The sequence below is a fragment of the Hylobates moloch genome, unplaced genomic scaffold (assembly GCF_009828535.3).
Source record: "Hylobates moloch isolate HMO894 unplaced genomic scaffold, HMol_V3 SCAFFOLD_4, whole genome shotgun sequence".
Classification (NCBI taxonomy): Eukaryota; Metazoa; Chordata; class Mammalia; order Primates; family Hylobatidae; genus Hylobates; species Hylobates moloch.
In genome coordinates, this window is record NW_026652279.1 from 132,551,115 (window position 1) to 132,571,924 (window position 20,810).

At 34.0% G+C, this 20,810-nt stretch overlaps 1 protein-coding gene across 5 annotated transcripts in view; it reads right to left on the reverse strand.

Annotated features, from left to right (window-relative positions):
* Positions 1 to 905: 905 nt before the first annotated feature.
* DACH1 (dachshund family transcription factor 1) overlaps positions 906 to 20,810 on the reverse strand; it is a 484,950-nt gene continuing 465,045 nt past the window's right edge. For 3 of the 5 annotated variants that reach the window (XM_058437970.1, XM_058437971.1, XM_058437969.1), the window contains one exon: positions 3,099 to 3,622. In XM_058437970.1, coding sequence (XP_058293953.1) covers positions 3,585 to 3,622 — 38 coding nt within the window. In that variant the 3' untranslated portion in view covers positions 3,099 to 3,584. Of the gene's footprint in view, positions 3,623 to 20,810 lie in introns of all 5 variants that reach the window. The other 2 variants (XM_058437972.1, XM_032151001.2) reach the window with 1 other exon arrangement.

Here is a 20,810-nt window from a genome sequence, read left to right on the forward strand (position 1 = left end):
AGCTTTTGTGAACATTATAAATTTGCTAATCTCAATGAAAACATATGGGGGCAAACCTAAATTATCACTGAGTTTCACTAACATCCAGAGACTGCATGATGTTCTAGTGCTAGTCTTACTGACATAAACATACAATGACAGAAGACAAAAATATGCTTGTAATGGTCACATAAACGTTTTAGGTGTTATTAAGGAAAAAAGTCATAATTTAATATACTGTTTCAAGAATTCATTAAAATCATACCTTTAGACAGAAAAATTCATTTTCCATTCTCTTGGGAATGTTTAGAATATTCACAGAGATAGCAACCCGATATTTCTTCAAATGCTGCACTTTTGATTGATTAAAATGTTTATATATTATTGAAGAATTATGTAATTTCAAAGTTTCTAAAGGCATTTTTTTTCCAATGATAGAGATCAAAAGCAAAACACTGAGTTAGAGTTACAAATCTCCACTCATAGATATGGGAATAATATATTTTGTTCCATCAACATGTCTACTTTGCATTATTCAGCACAAAGCTTTGTGAAATAAGAATCATGGGAATATAAGAATATAAAGAGAAAAGGTACAAATAACAGCTTCATAAACTGAGAAATGTACATAAATAAATCATGTATATGTGGGCAGTTTGCTTAGTTGGCAAGAAACAAAATATGGAAAATCTGCTTGTTAAACAATAACTACAGAGTGTGCTTTTATGATGTTTTTCACCACAGTAATTCATATTAGAGATAGAAGCAGTTGCATGTTAAATAAAATCATTGAGCATTGTTCCCCTTGCATTGCAAAGAGCTGACTTGTGTTGTTTTTAGATGCCTCCCATTAGAAAGTAAATATTCCTTCAATGCTATGCATTTCACAAAATTTAATAAAGGCGAACTGTAAATAAAGTCACAGGGAGATTTCAGACAGTTTTATTAGGAGATTGTTGAAAAGAAAAAGAAAATTAAATACAATAACAGTAAACGTGGTTCTCACATTGAAACCAGGCTCAAATAACTAGGCTACCATAGAAAAATTTCCAATTCTTGCATTATGATGTAAAAACAGATTTTTGTACAGATTTTGTACAACAAAATTCGTAATAACCTTTTTTCATTTTTAGAAAACTTTAAATATATAGATAAAAATAGACAATTTTCATAGGTCCTACATGAAGATGAGTATGTTCTGTTCCAAGGGCTTGCATAGAGCGCAAATGTGGTTATAATATAGAACAACTAGACATTAATATTTTTAGGATTACAAAAGCATGGAAACCATAAAATGGGCACATTTCACTTGTTTATGCCAAAACACAAATTTCCAAAGCAACCTGTATAACTAAAATAGGGAAAAAATTAAGTTACAGACTTACAATAACATTTCATGAATTGTAATATTTACAACATGTTAGTAAGAGTCTCTCTTAACATACAGCTGATAGCTTTTTTCTTTAATCCTTGCTAAAATTTCCTTTTATTTCAAATCAAACACTAAAGCATTCTCAAAGGTCTTCAACGTATGTATTTTAAAACTATTTAATCCACGTAACAGGTGACTCTATGCCAGGAGCAGAGCAATGGCTGATTCTACTACATATGTAAGTTGTAGGCTTTTTAAAAAATCTTTCAAAAAATGTATGATGCAAAAGCTTGACACAAGTCCATTCAATTTTAAGTGTTGTAATCCTTTAAAGACTGCATCTAGGGAAAAAAACACATAGAACTAGGAAAAGAATCTCTTGTGCTCAAACAACAAAAGGTGGTTATGGAAGAACTATGCTTAGAAAACCAAGTTTCTACAAATCATTTACTAACAATACTTTAAATAAAAATATTGCTTCCTTTGTAAGCAAGCTAAAATAGGAACTGTACATATAACCTTTTTATGGTATTAAAAAAATGAACTTAGCTGGCTAATAGTGAGCTACACAAAATAATTATGTTCCAGTATTGCAAGGAAGACCTAAAAGGTATAGAAGCGTAATGCCAGAGTATCTATAATGTTAATTTTTTCTTAATCAAGTAATTAATACCCAATCAGAACTATATTTAAACATTTTAAGCTAGTTTTCTTAGACATTGAAGATTTTGCTGTTTTGTGGTAATAAATAATGTTACGATCATACAATTTTAAGATGACAGAAAAATCATAAAATGTATAGTGACCGTACTGATTCATATCAGTCTTTAAAGGTGTAATTCCAGATATGCAAAACACAAAGAGAAGGTAACTTTAGCATGTAATAAGCACTGTTTGCCGCTTTACTTCCAGTTATCTGCACAAAAGTGAAAACACATACTGTAACTTTCAAAAAGACAGTGAAAATAACACATAGCCACCCTTCCCTCTGACAAGGGTGGGAAGCACAGCACATTTTAACTTTATCACTCAGCGCTACATGGTATTGGACTGGTACATCAAGGTTTGTTAGGTTTTCTTTTCAGCAACATTAACATAATATGACATTAACATATAAAAATATTTCTGGTGTTTTGATTTGCTGTTCAGCCACAATCCATTCCCAATAGTGCAGCTTGGGGCACTAGCTAGGGTTCAATATACAAATAAAAGTGGCTGACACAAGAGTTCTGATGTCACCAGATGCTTAAGATCTCATTCATTAATACTGTGACTCCAGACAAATATTTACATGCCTGCATGCGTTAAAACCAGAAAGACGTCTTTCTGACCAACAGGGTGACAAAACATATTTTCTAAAATTTTCATTTTCCTAAACTCTAGTATACTACTGCATACATAATACCTTCCTTGTGTGTTTTATGTTTATATACTGTACATATGACCAACAGTTTGAATAAGAAGCAACATTATTATCTTTAATTCTATATACCACTACCAGTTTGGAATGAAAACGTGTTACATTTATATATTTTTTTATTTTTAAGAAAAAAAAAACCTTCAGTGAAAGCTTTTGGCTTATATTCAAAGCTCTTTTCAGATATGCAAAATGTTATTTCATTGGGTTGTTGTCAACATCCATTTGTTGGTCTTTTGGAAAGTATGTGAAAAAAAATTCTTCAGGAGAAAACCTACAAGTAGAGAGTTTGAAATTGAATGTAACAGAATATCACTCTTGTATTTTTTTTTTTTTTTTTTCAAGAATCCTCTATGCCCCCTACAAGTTCATTCCAAGTGTTCTTGCTGGTTTCTGGAGGACGTAATTCTGTAAGTCTGGGTAACCACTGCTACAAGAATCTCTTGATGTGCTCAGATACAGAATTTTCAGAAGAGGAAAATGGTTCATTCCATTAGAAAAAAAGCAAAGCTAGGTCTTATTCAGACCTGCCTTTAACTCTGTATACAATTGTCCAGCAGCAAGTTGCAGTAATTAACTGTAAGAACTTTGATACTTGTACATTTACAAACATTCTCAGGTCCCTGGTATGAACCACAGGTGAAAATCAATGGAGGAAACTTTTTTTTTGTAGAATACTTAAACTTTTAAAGAACATTAATACACAAAATTCAGGAAGTTCCCTTAAAAGGACTTTTTTTTTTCTGAACTTTCCCATGACGAATGTCTGACTGCAAAGTTCTTTTCTATAACATGGATTTCTTCAACAGGAAAGATTCAGTACATGACAGTAGTTTTCAAATACAGTCTTCCATCTAGAAATGAACAGTAAAAAATTAATTAATGGCATGGCATTTGGGGTACAAATATGCATGTAAAAATGATGTAACGTGATATAAAATCTGTAGTTTTTATTAGATCCTTACTTGGTTAAGAAGTAACATTTTTCACATCTTCTCAAAGTTAATTTCATAATTACACTGAGTTTATGTGACTGAAAAGAATACAGCATTTCTGCTTCTCATAAATATATATTTGCTATTTTGATATCAGTTCCAGAGCACTCAGAAAATAGCTAAGAGTATGTGTGTGTATTTTACTGATATGCAAAGTTAGTTGATTTCTATTGAATAACAATTACTTCCTTCAAGCTTGCAGAACCAAATTTTCTCTGAATTCACTCAGGTGTATCTCCATCAGGAAAGACTGAACTCCCATCTTACTCTTTAGCAGTGTTGTTAAATATACCATGTAATGTAACTATTGTGCACATTCGTTGCTATTTATATGAAAGCCACCTAGGTTATTTCATTACTGTCAATGAACTATAGCCTTTACCCCTTGAAGTGAGATTCATCCAACAATTAAATATTAAAATGTAAACACTGTATATTACTCAACTTTTACTAATGAGCAAACACACAGTTGTGTGAAAAAGAAAAGGAAATCAAATCTTGGAGACATCGAATAAATCCATTTGAATGAACCACTGATAAGAAATAGGAAATTAAAAATCCAAACCAAAAATAAAACAATACCAAACGTAAGCATATTTCTCAAATATTTAATATCCTCTAAACTGTCCACTTCCTGGTGTGGCCTAAACTTTGTATATATTTGTCTAATATATGTCTGAAATTCATATTTTAATACATACAGTAGAAAGGAGAACAATCAGAAAAGGAAAGTTTTCCGAGCTTTGAAAAGTACATATTGCCATGTAAATGTTTGCAAAATGTCTGGTAACTTGAAAAATTAAAATATAAGAAAACATAATAACCTATAGTACATTTAGGAAATAAAAAAGACAGTCTAAATATTTGTGGACCTCACCTTCAACTTTTATACAACTACTTTTATACAATCTACAGTGGACATAGTAAGTTGTAAGGAACTTAATATCAGCAATGTTAAATCATGTTGTACTTCATAGAAATATTGGTAAGACCAAAGTATATATTCCTCTCATTTTTTCTATTTTTTATAATCCTTCCTTTTTAAAAAATATTTTTAATTCTTGTGGGTAAATATTAGGTGCATATATTATATTTATGGGTACATTACATATTTAGATACAGGCATACATGCGTAATAATCACATCTGGGTAAATGGGGTGTCTATCACCTCAAACACTTATCCTCTATGTTACAAACAATCCACACTCAGTTATTTTAAAATGTACAAATTACTATTAACTATAGTCTCTCTGTTGCGCTATCAAATGTTAGATTTTAGTCATTCATCCTATTTTTTTTGAACCCATTAACCAACCCCACTCCCTCCCCATTCTCCCCACTAACCTTGCCAGTCTCTGGCAACCATCATTCTATACACTCTATCTCCATAAATTTAATGGTTTTAATTTTTAGCTCCCACAAGTAAAGTGAGAACATACAAAGTTTGCCTTTTTGTGCTTGGCTTACTTCACTTAGCATAATGACCTCCAGTTCCATCCATGTTGCTGTAAATGACAGGATCTCATTCTTTTTATGGCTGAATAGTACTACATTGCATATGTGTACACCATTTTCTTTATTCATTCATCTGCTGACGGACAATTAGGTTGCTTCCAAATCTTGGCTATTGTGAATAATGCTGCAATAAACATCTTAATAAACATTTGTAGGTTGAAATACTACCTCCAAGATGTCATGGAACTCTATTTTGCTCATTGAGTATACAGAGTCCTCCCTTTTGCACAGAGTATACAGTAGCCCTCCCTTATCTGTGGGGGATATGTCCAGACTGCCAGTGGATGCCTGAAATCATGGATAGTACCAAACCCGATGTATACTATTTTTTTTGTATACATACATACCTGTGATAAAGCTTAATTTATAAATTAGGCACAGTAAGAGATTAACAATTACAGATAATAATGATGCAATTATAGATACATGGATAATAATAGAACAATTATAACATATACTCTAATACAAGTTATGTAAATGTAGCCTTTCTGTCTCTCAAAATACTGTAACATTTTCAAACTATTGTTGACAATGGGTAACTGAGACTATGGGAAGATAAACTATAGATAAGGAGGGACTACTATAAGTTTAGTAAATATGTGTTAAATAAATGCATTAATCAGATATAGGTCCTTAAAAAGATATAGATTTCATATGGTTTACACAAAGTAGATATTGAATTATCTATATGATTATATATTATATGTAATTATATATAATATTATAAATATAAATATAAAAACATATTATATAATGAACAGCTCAAATCCACAGTTTTCCCTCCCAGAGGCAGGGATGTCCATGAGATTAGCCTCAGACTGGCTAAACGCTAACAAGTTGTGTCAAATATCAGTTGCCTCTCTTAAAATTAATCTAGTTCAACTTTAAGAATAATAATAATGATTACTTGAAAGTCATTAAATAGCCTTAGCTTTTCAGGACTGGGAGTGGTGGCTCACACCTGTAATGCCAACACTTTGGGAGGCTGAGCGGGGAGGACTGCCTGAGCCCAGGAGTTCGAGACCAGCCTGGGCAACACTGTGAGACCCCATCTCTATTAAAAAATAATAGTTATTAAATGAACAAATAACAAAGAAATACCCTTAGCTTTTCAGTTCAGCAATCATATACTAGGATTTTTCTTAATAGCTGAAACATATATTAATCACAATAAAGATCTGCTCCCTCAAAATAGCATACATATTTGGATATAAAATATAACCTAAGATTAACCAATGAAAACATGTATTTAATCCTACTGAACTCTAATTCTGAGCAACAATGTAAAGACATGCACAAACTGTGTCTAATTCTCTCTGTAGATATGTGTAGATATGCAGTCTAAAAGGATTTTACCTCTTTGGCCCCTAAATGTCGTTTCTGATTGATACTAAATATTACTGCAGTTCAGCAGTAGACATTGTGGTATTAAATAAAGATTGGAACCTCCTAAATCAGGTATTAATCAAATACTAGTATCAAGGCCATATAATTTAGGTAAAAATTTATTTCTAATTAAGGATATGGCAGTACTGTGCTGACATATTGTGAAACACTTATTGTTTTTGTATGGAATATGACCTGATTTCTTCCATTTGCTTAGCTTAATTGGGCTCACCTGTGGGACCAAACTATGTTTTTCTCACTTATATTATAGGAGTAATATATAATTATTTGTGGTTTCAGCATAGCAGGAGTTTCAATTACTCATTTAGTACACAAACCTAATAATATTATAAAAATAAACAAAAATTTCTGTCTTTTGTATATTTACTACCACCTGGCTAAAAATTGGACTGTTCTAAAGATAATTTTGATTCAAATGATTTCTACTACATAAAGCAACATTGATTTGTTTAAAAATCTAGTAACAGAGAATAGAGAAGTATCCAAAAAAATAGTGTTGATACTTTTGCCAAAGCTTTCTAATTCTTAATCCCTTAATTTATTTATCCCTATTTAGCTCTCTTTTCAATTGTCTCATTATTTCTAGCATGTATTCAATTATATTGAGATTATCATTCGCATTCTTATTTTTTTAAAAATACACAATGTTTCCTAGGATTAAACAGAAGGAACCGAGACCTTGTCAACTTCCCCAGAATTCAAATTTCATTAACCTAAGTCCTTCATAAACTTTATAAAAAGTAATAACTTGCTCAAAAGTAACATTTCAGTACTCACTATGGAACTCTTAAGTCTCTGTACAATGAAGAAAAGCAACTAAAGTATTAAATATAGTTTTCTAATCTTCTGTGATCTACAGTATATTAAGTAGAAAGAATCTAGGAGCAAAAAAATGGATTCATACAAATAATCTATTAAGTATGAATAATTGTTTAAAAGACCCATATTTACATTAACTAGCCAAATTATTCTCCATGGTCTACAAAGTGGTACCTAAGCTGGTGCTGCTTTTCCTCTTCAATCTTATCTTTTACTTCTTTCCCCTAGGTTTAGTGACCTGTCTATTCTACAGCACGCCAAACTCTATATTGTGTTGGAATACTCAGGCCTGTTCTTCTTTCAAGAAGCCTAGAATACAAGTACGCCCTCTCTCCCTACTTCCCCTTCTGCTGCCTCCTATTGAACTTCTCTACAAGGAGCTCCACTAAGTACTCCTCAATACTGTCACTCTAAGAATTACTACTCTACAGCGCTTATCTCACTTTGAAGTCATATTAAGTGAGCCTCCACCACGATACGCCCCGTGGAAGAGGCAGCTGCCTCTTTCTACCAGTATTAGAATGAGAAGCCTTCAGCATGATGTTTGCATTAAAAGTTTTAGTGTGGCCCCAAATGCTAAACTTTTGAAGAAAGAAATTCATTAATATGCCTATGTAACAAAAATTATTAGCATGTTAGAAATTTTAAAGTTTATCTAAAACTAAATATTTTAAATAAAACTCTCTTAGATTTGTAAAATATACCAGTAATGAGTATTTCATAAGCATCTTTACCATGGGTACTATATAAAACACATTTATAAAAATTACATACATTATGTGCTCAGTATCTGATCTGCTGTAATTCTACTTTTAATAAATATGTCTCCTATTAAAGTTTTGGCTAATGTTCCTAACAGATGGACAAATGTGTCAAGCATTAAAGATGTCAGCTATAAAATAGACCCCACCTGTCACATTCAGGTAGTTCTCTATGATTAAATAATTATTAGACATCAGAGATCCTCTACTTCAGAATCCACCGGAGGCAGAAATGCACCAGGCACAGACAGACCCTTGAAGACTTACTATCTTTCTTTATTTATAGACCCTTATTTTAAAAGCAGTTCTATCATATGATTTTTTTTCATATTTATTAAAACATACTTGTAGATCATTAAAAGTCTGTAGGAACAAAATTTTAAACAAATGTTATAATGTTCCAGAGAAGTTATGCTGGCCCTGTAGCCCACAGTAAATAGCTGCATGTGGACATACCCAGGGAACTAACAACAGGCTTCTGAATTATGGGGCTGTGGTTCTAACTCAGCCTTCTGTTACCAAACCACCTGAATGAAAGGCGGATGGCAAATGTGCTAGGAAGGATATATGGTCCTATAATTCAAACTGTGCCATGTCTGTATGTTATATAATAATGGTCCCAATATTCTCTCCTTCCCTGATTCTTCAAACAGCAAGAACAGTCATGGGCCATGGAGAAGACTTTGTAAAAATGAGCAGCAAAAGAGAGATTATTGGAATCCCCGGAGCGTGTCCATGGCTGAGGCCTCATTATTCGGAGGTGTGCTGTTTACATCTGGAAACTCAGAGGGCTGATTCATATGTTTTATTTTAAAGGTTGCTCATTGTACATCATACTTACCTTCTAACTAGATAATCTCACTCCTGCCCACCATTTTCTACGTTGTCTTTAGTTCTTTCTATATGTGTTTGACACAGAAAAAATATATTTCCTGTTGGTTCCTCATGCTGAGCCAAGTTTATCAATCATTTCTCGAGATCTCAAATGGATGAAAGCTTTACATTAAGATTAAGTAAACTGGCAATAATGATTAGTATCAGTAAAGCTAATATATTCTGAGCACCTGTGATGTTAAAAGTGCTATATCGATTTTAAGTCTAAAATTCCCACCAACCCAAGAAAATAACGCGTCTTACAAATAAGGCTATTAAGGCACAGGGAGTTTAAGTATCTTGCATATGTTCACAGAGCTAGCAAATGGAAGTGCAGTGATTTGACATTTCTGTGAATTCAAATGTCATGTCCATTCCACTCTATCACTTTCCCTCTAATAAGCAACTGGACTATCCCTGGAAAAAATATGATGTCTTTGACATACAGAATTATAGGACTGACTCCTAGTCAGTCCTAGTACCATTTGTCTTGCTGCCTTGTGGATCTGCTCTTTGCCTTCTTCATGGGAGCAGGGCTTCTTTTTAGTCTGCAAAGCCTCAATTGGACAACCTGAAATCAGAACTAGAATTCTTACAGCCTAGTTTCAAAGAAAATACCTTCCTTTAACACAGTGCTTTTGCATGGGAGGTTGATATGACAGAAAAATCATCAAACTAAACTTTGTGCATGGGAGTACTTAATTAAAAAGTCTGTTCTAATTAAAAGCATTTGGGAGTAGGGGTTGAGCAAAACTATTTAAATTACAAATTCCTAATAGTTTCAAAGTTCATTGTGATTTGATGCTTACAGCTATAATTTGGTGTATAAGAAAGTATCTCGTGTCTAAGAAAGCATTTGGTATATAAGAAGAATCACTAAATAGTTTATTGTGGGTATGAATTTTTGTATGCTGTTTGTTGCTATGCAGATTTAGATCTACAGAAAATAAATTGAAGAAAAACTTGTAAGTTATTTGTAAAAATGGATCTCAGATTTTAATACTACAGTTGAAACCATCCAATCAGACCCAATAAGTATATATATTTTACATATTTCATTTACTGTGTCTGAGGAGAGAGACAGGAGAATTCTATCTCAAAATTTCTAGTTTTGTATTCATGGATTAAGTTTAATGTTTGGTTTAATATTTTTTAGTGTATTATTACATGAAGTTATTGCTAACATCTAATGCATATAGACGGATGTGGAATTTAGCTTTTATTCCATATATAAAAACCGGAGTATTGAATAGATTGATCATTTATTTTAAAAACTAATGAAGTTTATTTAATACCAATCACATGGCCGGGCGCAGTGGCTCACGCCTGTAATCACTTTGGGAGGCTGAGGCAGGCGGATCACGAGGTCAGGAAATCAAGACCATCCTGCCATCATGGTGAAACCCCAACTCTACTAAAAATACAAAAAAAGGTAGCTGGGCGTGGCGGCACGCGCCTGTAGTCCCAGCTACTTGGGAGGCTGAGGCAGGAGAATTGCTTGAACCCAGAAAGCGGAAGTTGCAGTGAGCCAAGATTGTGCCACCACACTCCAGCCTGGAGAAAAAAAAAAAAAAACAACCCACTCACATTATGTGACAAGATTTTATATCAGAAGATGACATATAACTTAATACAATTTCAAATTGACATCAAAAAGTCCAATTTGTTCACTGTGAAAATCATGTAAATTCCTTAACAATGGAGTACGTTTGTGGAAGGTATCACACAATATGCAAATAGATTTCTATTCCAGTTTTGGGAAGAACTCCCTTACAAACATCCACAAGGATCTTTTACACATCTTTTGCACGAAGGACTTAATAAATTGAGTTTTCTGTTAGGAAGTAGCTTTATTAAATAGGTCATCTATTTGTTCAAAACTTATATCCAGGCACCTGTAATCTAGTGATATTTGCTGCTTTCACAAAACAGTTGTACATGTGGATGCCTTACTCTTCCAGAGCTGAGGAAAATATTAACACAGCAGAGGGCAAACATATCACATCACATGTCCAGAAAGTTTAATATTTACTTAAAGAATCTGAGGATAATATAAAATATAGTAGCGGTGAGCCTCTCTCAACATAATGTCTTCATCATGTGAAGTAAAGGAAACCAAAACAAGCGATGAAAACAAATGTTAATGATTCATGTGATATTTGATAAGACAACGAAAGGAAGTCAAAATAAAAGCAAACAAACAGGAACAGATGGGAAGGATCTTTGTCAAGTCATAACCCCTCTTCTAAAACCCCCAAAGGAAGAAGCTAATTAAAGAAAATATTGTTTCTTGCTTTTTTTATAATTTTATATTTAGAGTAAGAACATTCTGCTACTGCTAAAGCAAAACAGCAGAGACACAAAGTCTACATTAAACATGAGAAATATTTTAGCGAGACTGATGTTCTGCACAGGCCCATTTATAAGAGGATACTGAATAATTATCAGTTCTTCTCATGAAATGCAGATAATAACAGTGCAAGTGAATTCCAGACGTTTGAAGACTAATATATTCAAAGCTGTGTTTAAGTATAATTAAAAAGTAAAAACTGAAAAAGTAGTAACAGATTCTGTGGTTTTTTTTTTTTTTTCTTCAAGGTTGTAACTGGGGAATCTGAGGCCTGCAGAGTTGGGTCAAGGTGAGAGAGGACTAGACATCATATTAGACCTCATATCCTTTTTATATGCTTTTTCCATTAGCACTGGGTGCTGTTCTAGACAATAAGCAAAGACTGTGTGCAGGAAAGTACAACAACTAGGGTACTTTGTCTGTACACTCCAAATACACCACAGTAAGAAATAGATAATGAAGTGGCTGGGCGTGGTGGCTCACGCCTGTAATCCCAGCACTTTGGGAGGCCCAGGCAGGCAGATGGCCTGCGGTCAGGTGTTTGAGACCAGCAAAACCCTGTCTCTACTAAAAATACAAAAATTAGCGGGGCGTGGTGGCACATGCCTGTGATCCCAGCTACTCGGGAGGCTGAGGCAGGAGAATTGCTTGAACCTGGGAGGCGGAGATCGCAGTGAGCCGAGATCACGCCACTGCACTCCAGCCTGGGCAACAGAGTGAGACTCTGTCTCAAAAAAGAAAAAAAAAAAAAAAAAAAGAAAGAAAGAAAAGAAATAGGTAATGAATTACATAATAGACCAACATGGCCTTGCTTATTTGAAATCAGAGAAGATAATGTGCCTTATTAAAAAAGGCTGGTATGGTCATGTTCTCACTCATAAGTGGGAGTTGAACAGTGAGAACACATGGACACAGGGAAGGGAACATCACACATTGGGGCCTGTCAGGGGGTGGGGGCTAGGGGAGAGAGAGCATTAGGACAAATACCTAATGCACACAGGGCTTAAAACCTAGATGATGGGTTGATGGGTGCAGCAAACCACCATGGCGTATGTGTACCTATGTAACAAACATACATGTTCTGCACATGTATCCCAGAACTTAAAGTAAAAGAATTTATTGCATCATTAAAAAAAAAAAAAAAAAAAAAAAGGCTGGTATGAAGTAAACTTCTTGATTGTGGCTATTAGACCAAAAAATTGTAATCACAAACTGCTTTTATATATTTTTCAGTTCTCTTCAAATAAGAAAGTACATGAGAGAACACAGGTTAGTTGAAAACGTGTTCTAATGAGAACAATGGACACAGGAAGGGGCACATCACACACCAGGGCCTGTTGTGGGGTGGGGGGAGGGATAGCATTTGGAGATTTACCTAATGTAAATGAGGAGTTACTGGGTTCGGCACACCAACACGGCACATGTATACATACGTAACTAACCTGCACGTTGTGCACATGTACCCTAAGTATAATAATAATAAAAAAAAAAGAAAACATGTTCTGAGAACAAGAGATCATCTAAAGCTATAAAACACAGTTTGATAAGGTACAGGCTTACCTCCTTTTATTTTGCTTCATTTTATTGTGGGACACAGATACTGTTGTTTTTTTTTTTTTTTTAAGTTGAAAGTTTGTGGCAACTCCGCACTGGGGAAATGCTCACTTAATGTTACTGCGTCGCATTTTGGTAATTCTCCCAATATTTTCAACTTTTTCATTATGATTATACCTGTTATGGTGATTTGTAATCAACGATCTTTGATGTTACTATTGTAACTGTTTTGGGGGTTCCACGAACTATGCCCATATAAGACAATGAACTTAATAAATGTTGCGTGTGTTCTGACTGTTCCACCGACAATTGATTACCCCATCTCTCTCCCATTCCTTGGGGCTCCCTATTTCCTGAATCACAACAATATTGAAATTAGGTCAATTAATAATCTTACCATGGTCTCAAATGAAAGAAAGACTTGCATGTCTCTCACTCTAAATCAAATGCTAGAAATGATTCAGCTTGGTGAAGAAGGCACATCAAAGTCCTAGACAGACCAAAAGCTAGGCCTTTTGCGCAGTTTTCCAAACTGTGAATGCAAAGCAAAAGTTCTTGAAGGAAATTAAAAGCTATTCCAGTGGACACACAAATGACAAAAAGCAAAACAGCCTTATTGCTGATATGGAGAAAATTTGAGGGTTCTGAATAAAAGATCAAACCAACCACATTCCCTTAAGCCAAAACCTCATCCAGAGGAAAGCCCTAACTTCATTCTAAGAAGGTTAAGAGAGAGGGTATTAATGATATTCTAGTCTGTACTCAAGGATCTGCCCCAACTGGGGTTGAAATCTGCATCCTGTGATTCTATGAACTCAAATCTGTTCAAGAACTGAATGTTCTTAAAACTGTATTACCATAACCACAACCAAGCAAAATTAACAAAAAATTATGATGATGATAATAATAATCATCATCGTCAACTATCCATTGTTTGTCTATGCAACAAAAAACAGGCAATTATATGATTAATGTTAAGAAAGCCCTCGACAGAGTGTTTTAGTCATGAATGAGTGGCCTAAACTCATGTACACACAGTTGGGATCCCATATATTGCATTGCTGAAACCTAAATGTTGTTCCTGTCCTATGCACGTGGCATAGGACCCAGACTATCATCTCTCCCAAGTTGTGTTCTTACACTGACAAGTATAATGCTTCACTATCCTACAGAAATTGCTGAAAGTCTGGCTATAAATCTCCCTAAGAGCAGATGAAGTACCATATTTGTGTATTTCTAGCATTTTGAGCATTGCCTGGTACATGGAAAGAGCTCAATAAAAATATATGGAAGGAACTATCAAAATTAATGTCACAAAATGAGGAGAAGATGGACGTTATGTGGTTCTAGATGTTATGCCCTGGGAAGAACACAGCCCCACTGGGATAGTATATTGGCTTAGCATACCTGACCTGAGCCTAAACATGAGGAAACATCAGATGCAAAATGAGAAACATTCTATTAAGAAAAGGACTGTATTTTTCAAAAATGTCAATTTTATAAATTATTTTTAAAAGGCTAAGAAAATGCTCAAGATTAAAGAGACTAAAGAGAAATGACAACTAAATATAGCACGTGACCCTAATTTAGATTCAGTAATGAAGGGAAACAAATGCTATAAAGGACATTATTGGGTCAAATGACAAAATTAGAATTTGGATGTCAGATCAGATCAAAGTATTGTCAATGAAATATTTACTGAGCTGATAAATATACTGTGTTTACGTACAAGAGAACATCTTTATTGTTAATAAATACTCTTTGAAATAAATATGGGTTAGATGATAGGTAAAGGCCCATAATATGTGCATCTTACTCTCAAATGCTTCAGAAAATATTATATAGACAGAGAAAATGCTAAAACACATGGAGGCAAAATATTAATAATTGATGAACCTTGGTAAAGAATACATGACAGTTTTTACACTGTTCCTGGACTTCTCTGTAAGTTTACATTGTTTTGTTGTTTCTTTGTATTGTTTTGTTTTGTTTTGTCTTTAGACAGGGTTTCACTTTGTCGTCCAGGCTGGAGTGCAATGGCACTATCTCATCTCACTGATCTCACTGCAAACTCCGCCTCCTGGGCTCCGGTGATCTTCCTGTAGGTCTCCCGAGTAGCTGGGACTACAGGCATGTGCCACCATGCCTGGCTCATTTTTGTATTTTTAGTAAATACAGGGTTTCACCATGTTGCCCAGGCTGGTCTCAAACTCCTGGACTCATGTGACCTTCCTGCCTCTGCTTCCCAAACTGCTGGGATTACAGACATGAGCCATTGCACCTAGCTTAAATTCTTTTTTCAAACACAAATTAAAAAAAAATATGTCAGCTATATCAGATATTTCAATATGTCAGCTATATCAGATATTTATTAATAACTAGCTAAAGATTTACCCTTTCTACTATCCACATATACTGTTTCACTGGTCATATGGACAGTGTTCTCATGATAAGTATTTTTCCTGCTTAGCAATGAGGTTTTTGAGAAGTATATTCAAGTATTAGGTAGGAAACAAATGGTTCATGATTTTCTTAACAGAGTTCTCCAGAAATATCAGGTTTGAAACTTACTGGACAGAGGGTGTGGACATTAGCTAGATTCTAGTCTATTGGTCTATCACGTTTTAATGGCAAATTTACAATTGTAAAGTTTATGAAGTCTGCTTAACTATTACCTGTTACTGAGTTAGGACTGCATATGCAATGTGCATTTGTTAGTATAAGAAATTACTATGCTGTTTGACTCTATTTGAAATAAATATTAAGTTATCTTTTAAAAGCTTATCGAAAACAAAAACAAAAAGCAGAGCACAGGCCCTCTTTAAAGTTTTGCTTTGTTTTTGTAAATAAAGAAAAAAATTTATATTGCTGGAGAAATGCTTTGGTAAAGTATTTTTCTGTGTGTCTTCTAATTAAATATTCATTAGTAAGAAGCAAGAAGCCGTCAGAGTGGTTAATGTACCAGCAAGTGAGAATGGGGTACTTTGCACTTAGGTTACCTTGTCCTGATTGGAAGGTGAGACCTCTGGATTTCATCAAAGTGAAAGACAAAGAAATCTCTTATTACTTTCTCCATTCTTCTATTCCTTCTGAGGGAAAGAAGACTAAGAAACAAAGGTGAAAGGAAATAATCATATAAGTGCAAATCTGATCCTAAGTGATGAATGGACATATTATCTAATATACTTAATTAAAACAGAGCATAGAAGAAAAATGATTTCTTGTTTGATCAAATAAGATGCTACAGAGAAGGAAAACAGAGATATTTGGATTCATTTCAAGCCTTTATATATTTCCAGAACTGCAAGAAACAGACAAAATCCTGTGAATAAATTGAGTTTTCAGAATAAATTTATGTGTTATCTCTAAGAAAAAAACCAGAGGTGGCAATTAGAAGGGCAGCTCTTGTCAAAGCCTAGTTATTTTCTTCTAAGTTTGGAAGGAAAAAAAAATCATCATCTGGCTTTTAAAAGTTCAGCATTTTCTACTTTTTTTCTATTTTCTCCAGCATGACTAATTTGTTACTTTTAGTAAACATTATACTTGTTTAGGGAGGTAATTGTGGGTGAATAAAGTTCTACATCTTTAAAGCCTTATTTAATATATTTACAAAAAGCTGAACTGAGATTCTAGCTTAGTGTTCAACTTGACAAATGACGGGCAAAGTTCAATGAAAGAGCTCTCAAAACTTTTCAGTAAATATGAGAGTTTCCTAGCTAAAGAAGTGACACTTTCATAGGGAAATAACTTTTCTTTATATCTTATCTAATGAAATCATCTATTGATGTTTAGACAGTATAAGGGTGGGAACAATAGCATCCTATACAAGAACTTTTAAGTAAGGTGGCCCTCTGTGCACTAAACTTTAACACAGAAGAGGTAAGTTCAAAGATGTGCAACGTTATATTAAAAAGAATGACTAGCAAACAGGCAAGAAAGCACATTGACAGAAATATCATAACTAAAGGAAGAATATGAGAATCAATAGAATGTTTGCCCTTAAATGAAGCCTGGAGAAAGCAGTTAATCAAGCAAATTTAACCACACAGGGATGATGTTACTTTCAAAGACAAACATGGACATCTGCTCTGTCTTTAGATATATTCCTGAATCCATTAAACAGTAGGAATACATCACACTCCTTGTTCTGATTCCATTCTTACTAGGAAACTGGACAGTTTTATTTTCTGAAGAGCCTTCTGTGGTAGGCATCCTCTAAGATGATCAGCAATGCCCCCTGCCTCCTACAATTACAGCCATACATGATACCTTCTCCTTAAGTGTGGGTTGTATCTAGGGACTTGCTTCTAATGAGGAGAATATGGTAATAACGATGAGATGTCACTTTCAAGAGTAGGTTCTAAAAAGACTGTAACTTCCAAGTTGCAGGCACACCCTTCTTCCCCAGATCTGTTCACCTGCTTGATCTGATGAAGCAGGCTGCCATGTATTGAGCTGCCCTGTGGAGAGTTCCGTGTGGCAAGGAACTGATGGTGGCCTCTGGACAGTGGCCGGCAAGGAACCCAGGCCCTCAGTCTAGCACCCTTGAGGACAGGAGGCACGGCAACAGCCACATTAGTCAGCTGGGAAGTGGAGTGTCCCTCAGTGGAGTCTAGAGATGACTATAGGCCTGCCAACACCTTCCTATAGCCTGGGGTACCCAAAGCAGAAGGCCCAGCTAAGCTAGTCCGATTCCTCACACACAGAAACTATGAGGTAGTAAATATCTTTTTAAGCCATGAAGTTTTGAGGTAATTTGTTGTGACACTAATAGTCATCCTGTGATAGAAAAGACGTGCTGGTCAATGTCACAGGTAAATATTTTAGTTCTTGTGAGTTTTAGTGTGTTAGTACCTCTGTTTGCTTTCTTCTGAAATACAGAGAAGATTGCTAACATAACTCCAGATCATGTGAACTCACCAAACCAAATGCTATCTTTGATTTCTCCTAGGAGCCTGCCTGCCTTTCAGAGGAACAAGGCTAACTTGCATGTTTCCCAGAACATTTATTGTTCTTAATGTGCATAAATCAAAACAAACATCCGATTTGCTATTAAAAAGATAAATTATTCTAAATCACAAACTATTTATTTTCACACTTTTAAAAGACTTGTTTTGTCATACACACACAAACACACACATACCACTCCATATATAGAGAGATAGATAGATATAGATAGATATAGATATAGATAGATAGATAGATATAGATATATCCATATCTACCTATATGTGTGTGTATATACATATATACATATACATATACATATATATCGTATATATATACTAAAGAAGATATATATATTCTTTATATATATATATGTATATATATATATATTCCTATATACACTGTAAATTTCTTGGTCCCAGTTTTATTACACTCACTTTCCTGGACAAAATTCAAATCCATCCTTTCTAACTCCCACGAAAAAAAAAGCTGCATTATGTTCTATCCATTTCTAAAAATTATTAGGTCATTCATTTCATATAAGGATATTGTAACATGTTACAAAATATTTTAACTCATAGCTACGTGAACATACTTTGCTTCTCAATGTTGCCTTGATTGCTCTTATTACTGTCTTTTCTTTGCAGAAGGATGAAGTGGGGAGTGGCTTGACTCAATTCTCAGAGTAATAAAATCAAGATATATACATATATCTTCTTCAGTAGGTGGAAATAATTTGCTTGTATTACCCTAGGGTGCTTTGATTGTGCTCGGAATAAAAACAGATTTTCCTTAAAGAGCGATATTATTTCATGATATCTGGTGGCCTTCTCAGGAATAAAAACAATAATTCGAAATAGTTTAATTCTCAGATCAAAAATATCTCAGAATAACAATGACCATATCAGGTAACTAGACGGACTACGACAGAACTTACCCAGGCACTTGTATAGCTCCCTATTGCTGAAGTTGTTACAGTTTAATGAACTGACAAAAAGCAAAAGAGGAAAATCACATTCTAGATCTGTCCCTTAAAAGCATCTAAAAAGATACCAGATTGAATGAAAGAAGGCAACATATTTAATGTTCCTGAGAACTTTTGATTCAGTGATGGTAATTGGCTGAGATCTATTTTGGTTAAATCTGGTATCTTACCATTTTTAAAACTATTGTTTATCATACTGCATATTTTCTAAGGAAACAGACCTCATCCTTTGCAAATTGCTCATGAAAAGATCAACAAACTGGTCACAAACAATAACAAATGTAAGACACTAAGTGCTTTCTAAAATGGAAAGCAGTAACAACAATAAAAGGCAAAATGTCCTATTACAAAAAACTGTAATGCTAATAGATAATTTTGCAATTTACAAATTATCTCTAGAAACAAAGAATTTCAGGAAACATCTGAGCACTATGGACTTACAATTTATATCTTTTGAAAGTTCCGGTTTGTTCTTAGCATATATTAAATTTCACAAGATCGCCAAACTTCTTTAATATAATTTCAGAAAATAAACACAAAAACTCTACAACTAAACATGCAAAGTATATTATAATAAATGTGCATATATTTAGAAAGAAGATAAATGCTGATATATGTATATTTCATGCCCATTGTGAAATTCTGCCCTGGGTCATGGTAACATAGACCACTATTTCCATTAAAATTAATAGCTTGTGGCTGTGGTTACTGTCAGTATTGCCTTATTTTCCCATCACTAGTGATTGTGACATGAATAAAATTAACTTATGTCACCATGTAGATCATTATATCCTGAATTAAGGTTAGATTTCGAGAAGCATTATGAATTTGAGGAATTCATCTAGGCTTAGTTCTAAACCACTTTATAATAAAACTCTTTATTTTCCCACCATAGGGACTCTATACCACTCTTTTAGGGCTAATTCACAGCTGCACTTGGACGATAGCAAATTGTTCAACCCAAAATGCTGATTTTATCTTAAAATCCATGGTCCTCTACATTGATTTCAACTGGACAGACTTCAATTTCATTTCTTCTCAGGACAACCTACTTGCATGCTCTAAGAATATTAACTTCTAAGTCTTGGATAATAAACGTTGGCTATTTCCCCGTCAGGTTTTGGTAGCATCGTGGTGCCTGTATAAAGAGTTCAAAACTGTATAGCCATCTGTAACAGTTCTGTTTCTTTACAAGTTCAGTGCTCAGATAAAAATTCTAAACGTTGCGGCCCTAAACAGACACTTGATGACTCTATTACCAAATGCATTTTATATAAGAGATCATGATGTTTCTAAAGCTTAAAATATAATGTGAGAATAGTATTATTTTGGTATAACCTACACTTTCTTGTGCTAATTCGGGACACTATTACATGAGCACGTTTTTCTTCATTTACCAAGACTAAAGAATAATTTTTACTTTCCCTTCATCAAAATAAGAATGCATTATACTGTTCAAATGACTGCAAAAAATATCTATGCATCAGAGGGAAAAGCTTACAATGAGAGTAAATTATTGTTGCTTTTTTGTTTATGACTCTATTCAATGTAAGTTTGATTACTTGAAAGGACTGGTATCCAACATATTGCCATATGAAACAATATCATGAAAAATACATGTCTCTTAATGCAAGAGTTGAATTGACAGTTTGTCATAGATAAAATCTGCAGAATCAACAAAGATGCAAAATAACTAAGTCAAAACATGAATTATCTAACATAACACTATGTATTTTTATCATTCACTATTCTAATTTCATGTACATAATCTAACACTGTAAATTTCTTGGTCCCAGTTTTATTACACTCACTTTCCTGGACAAAATTCAAATCCA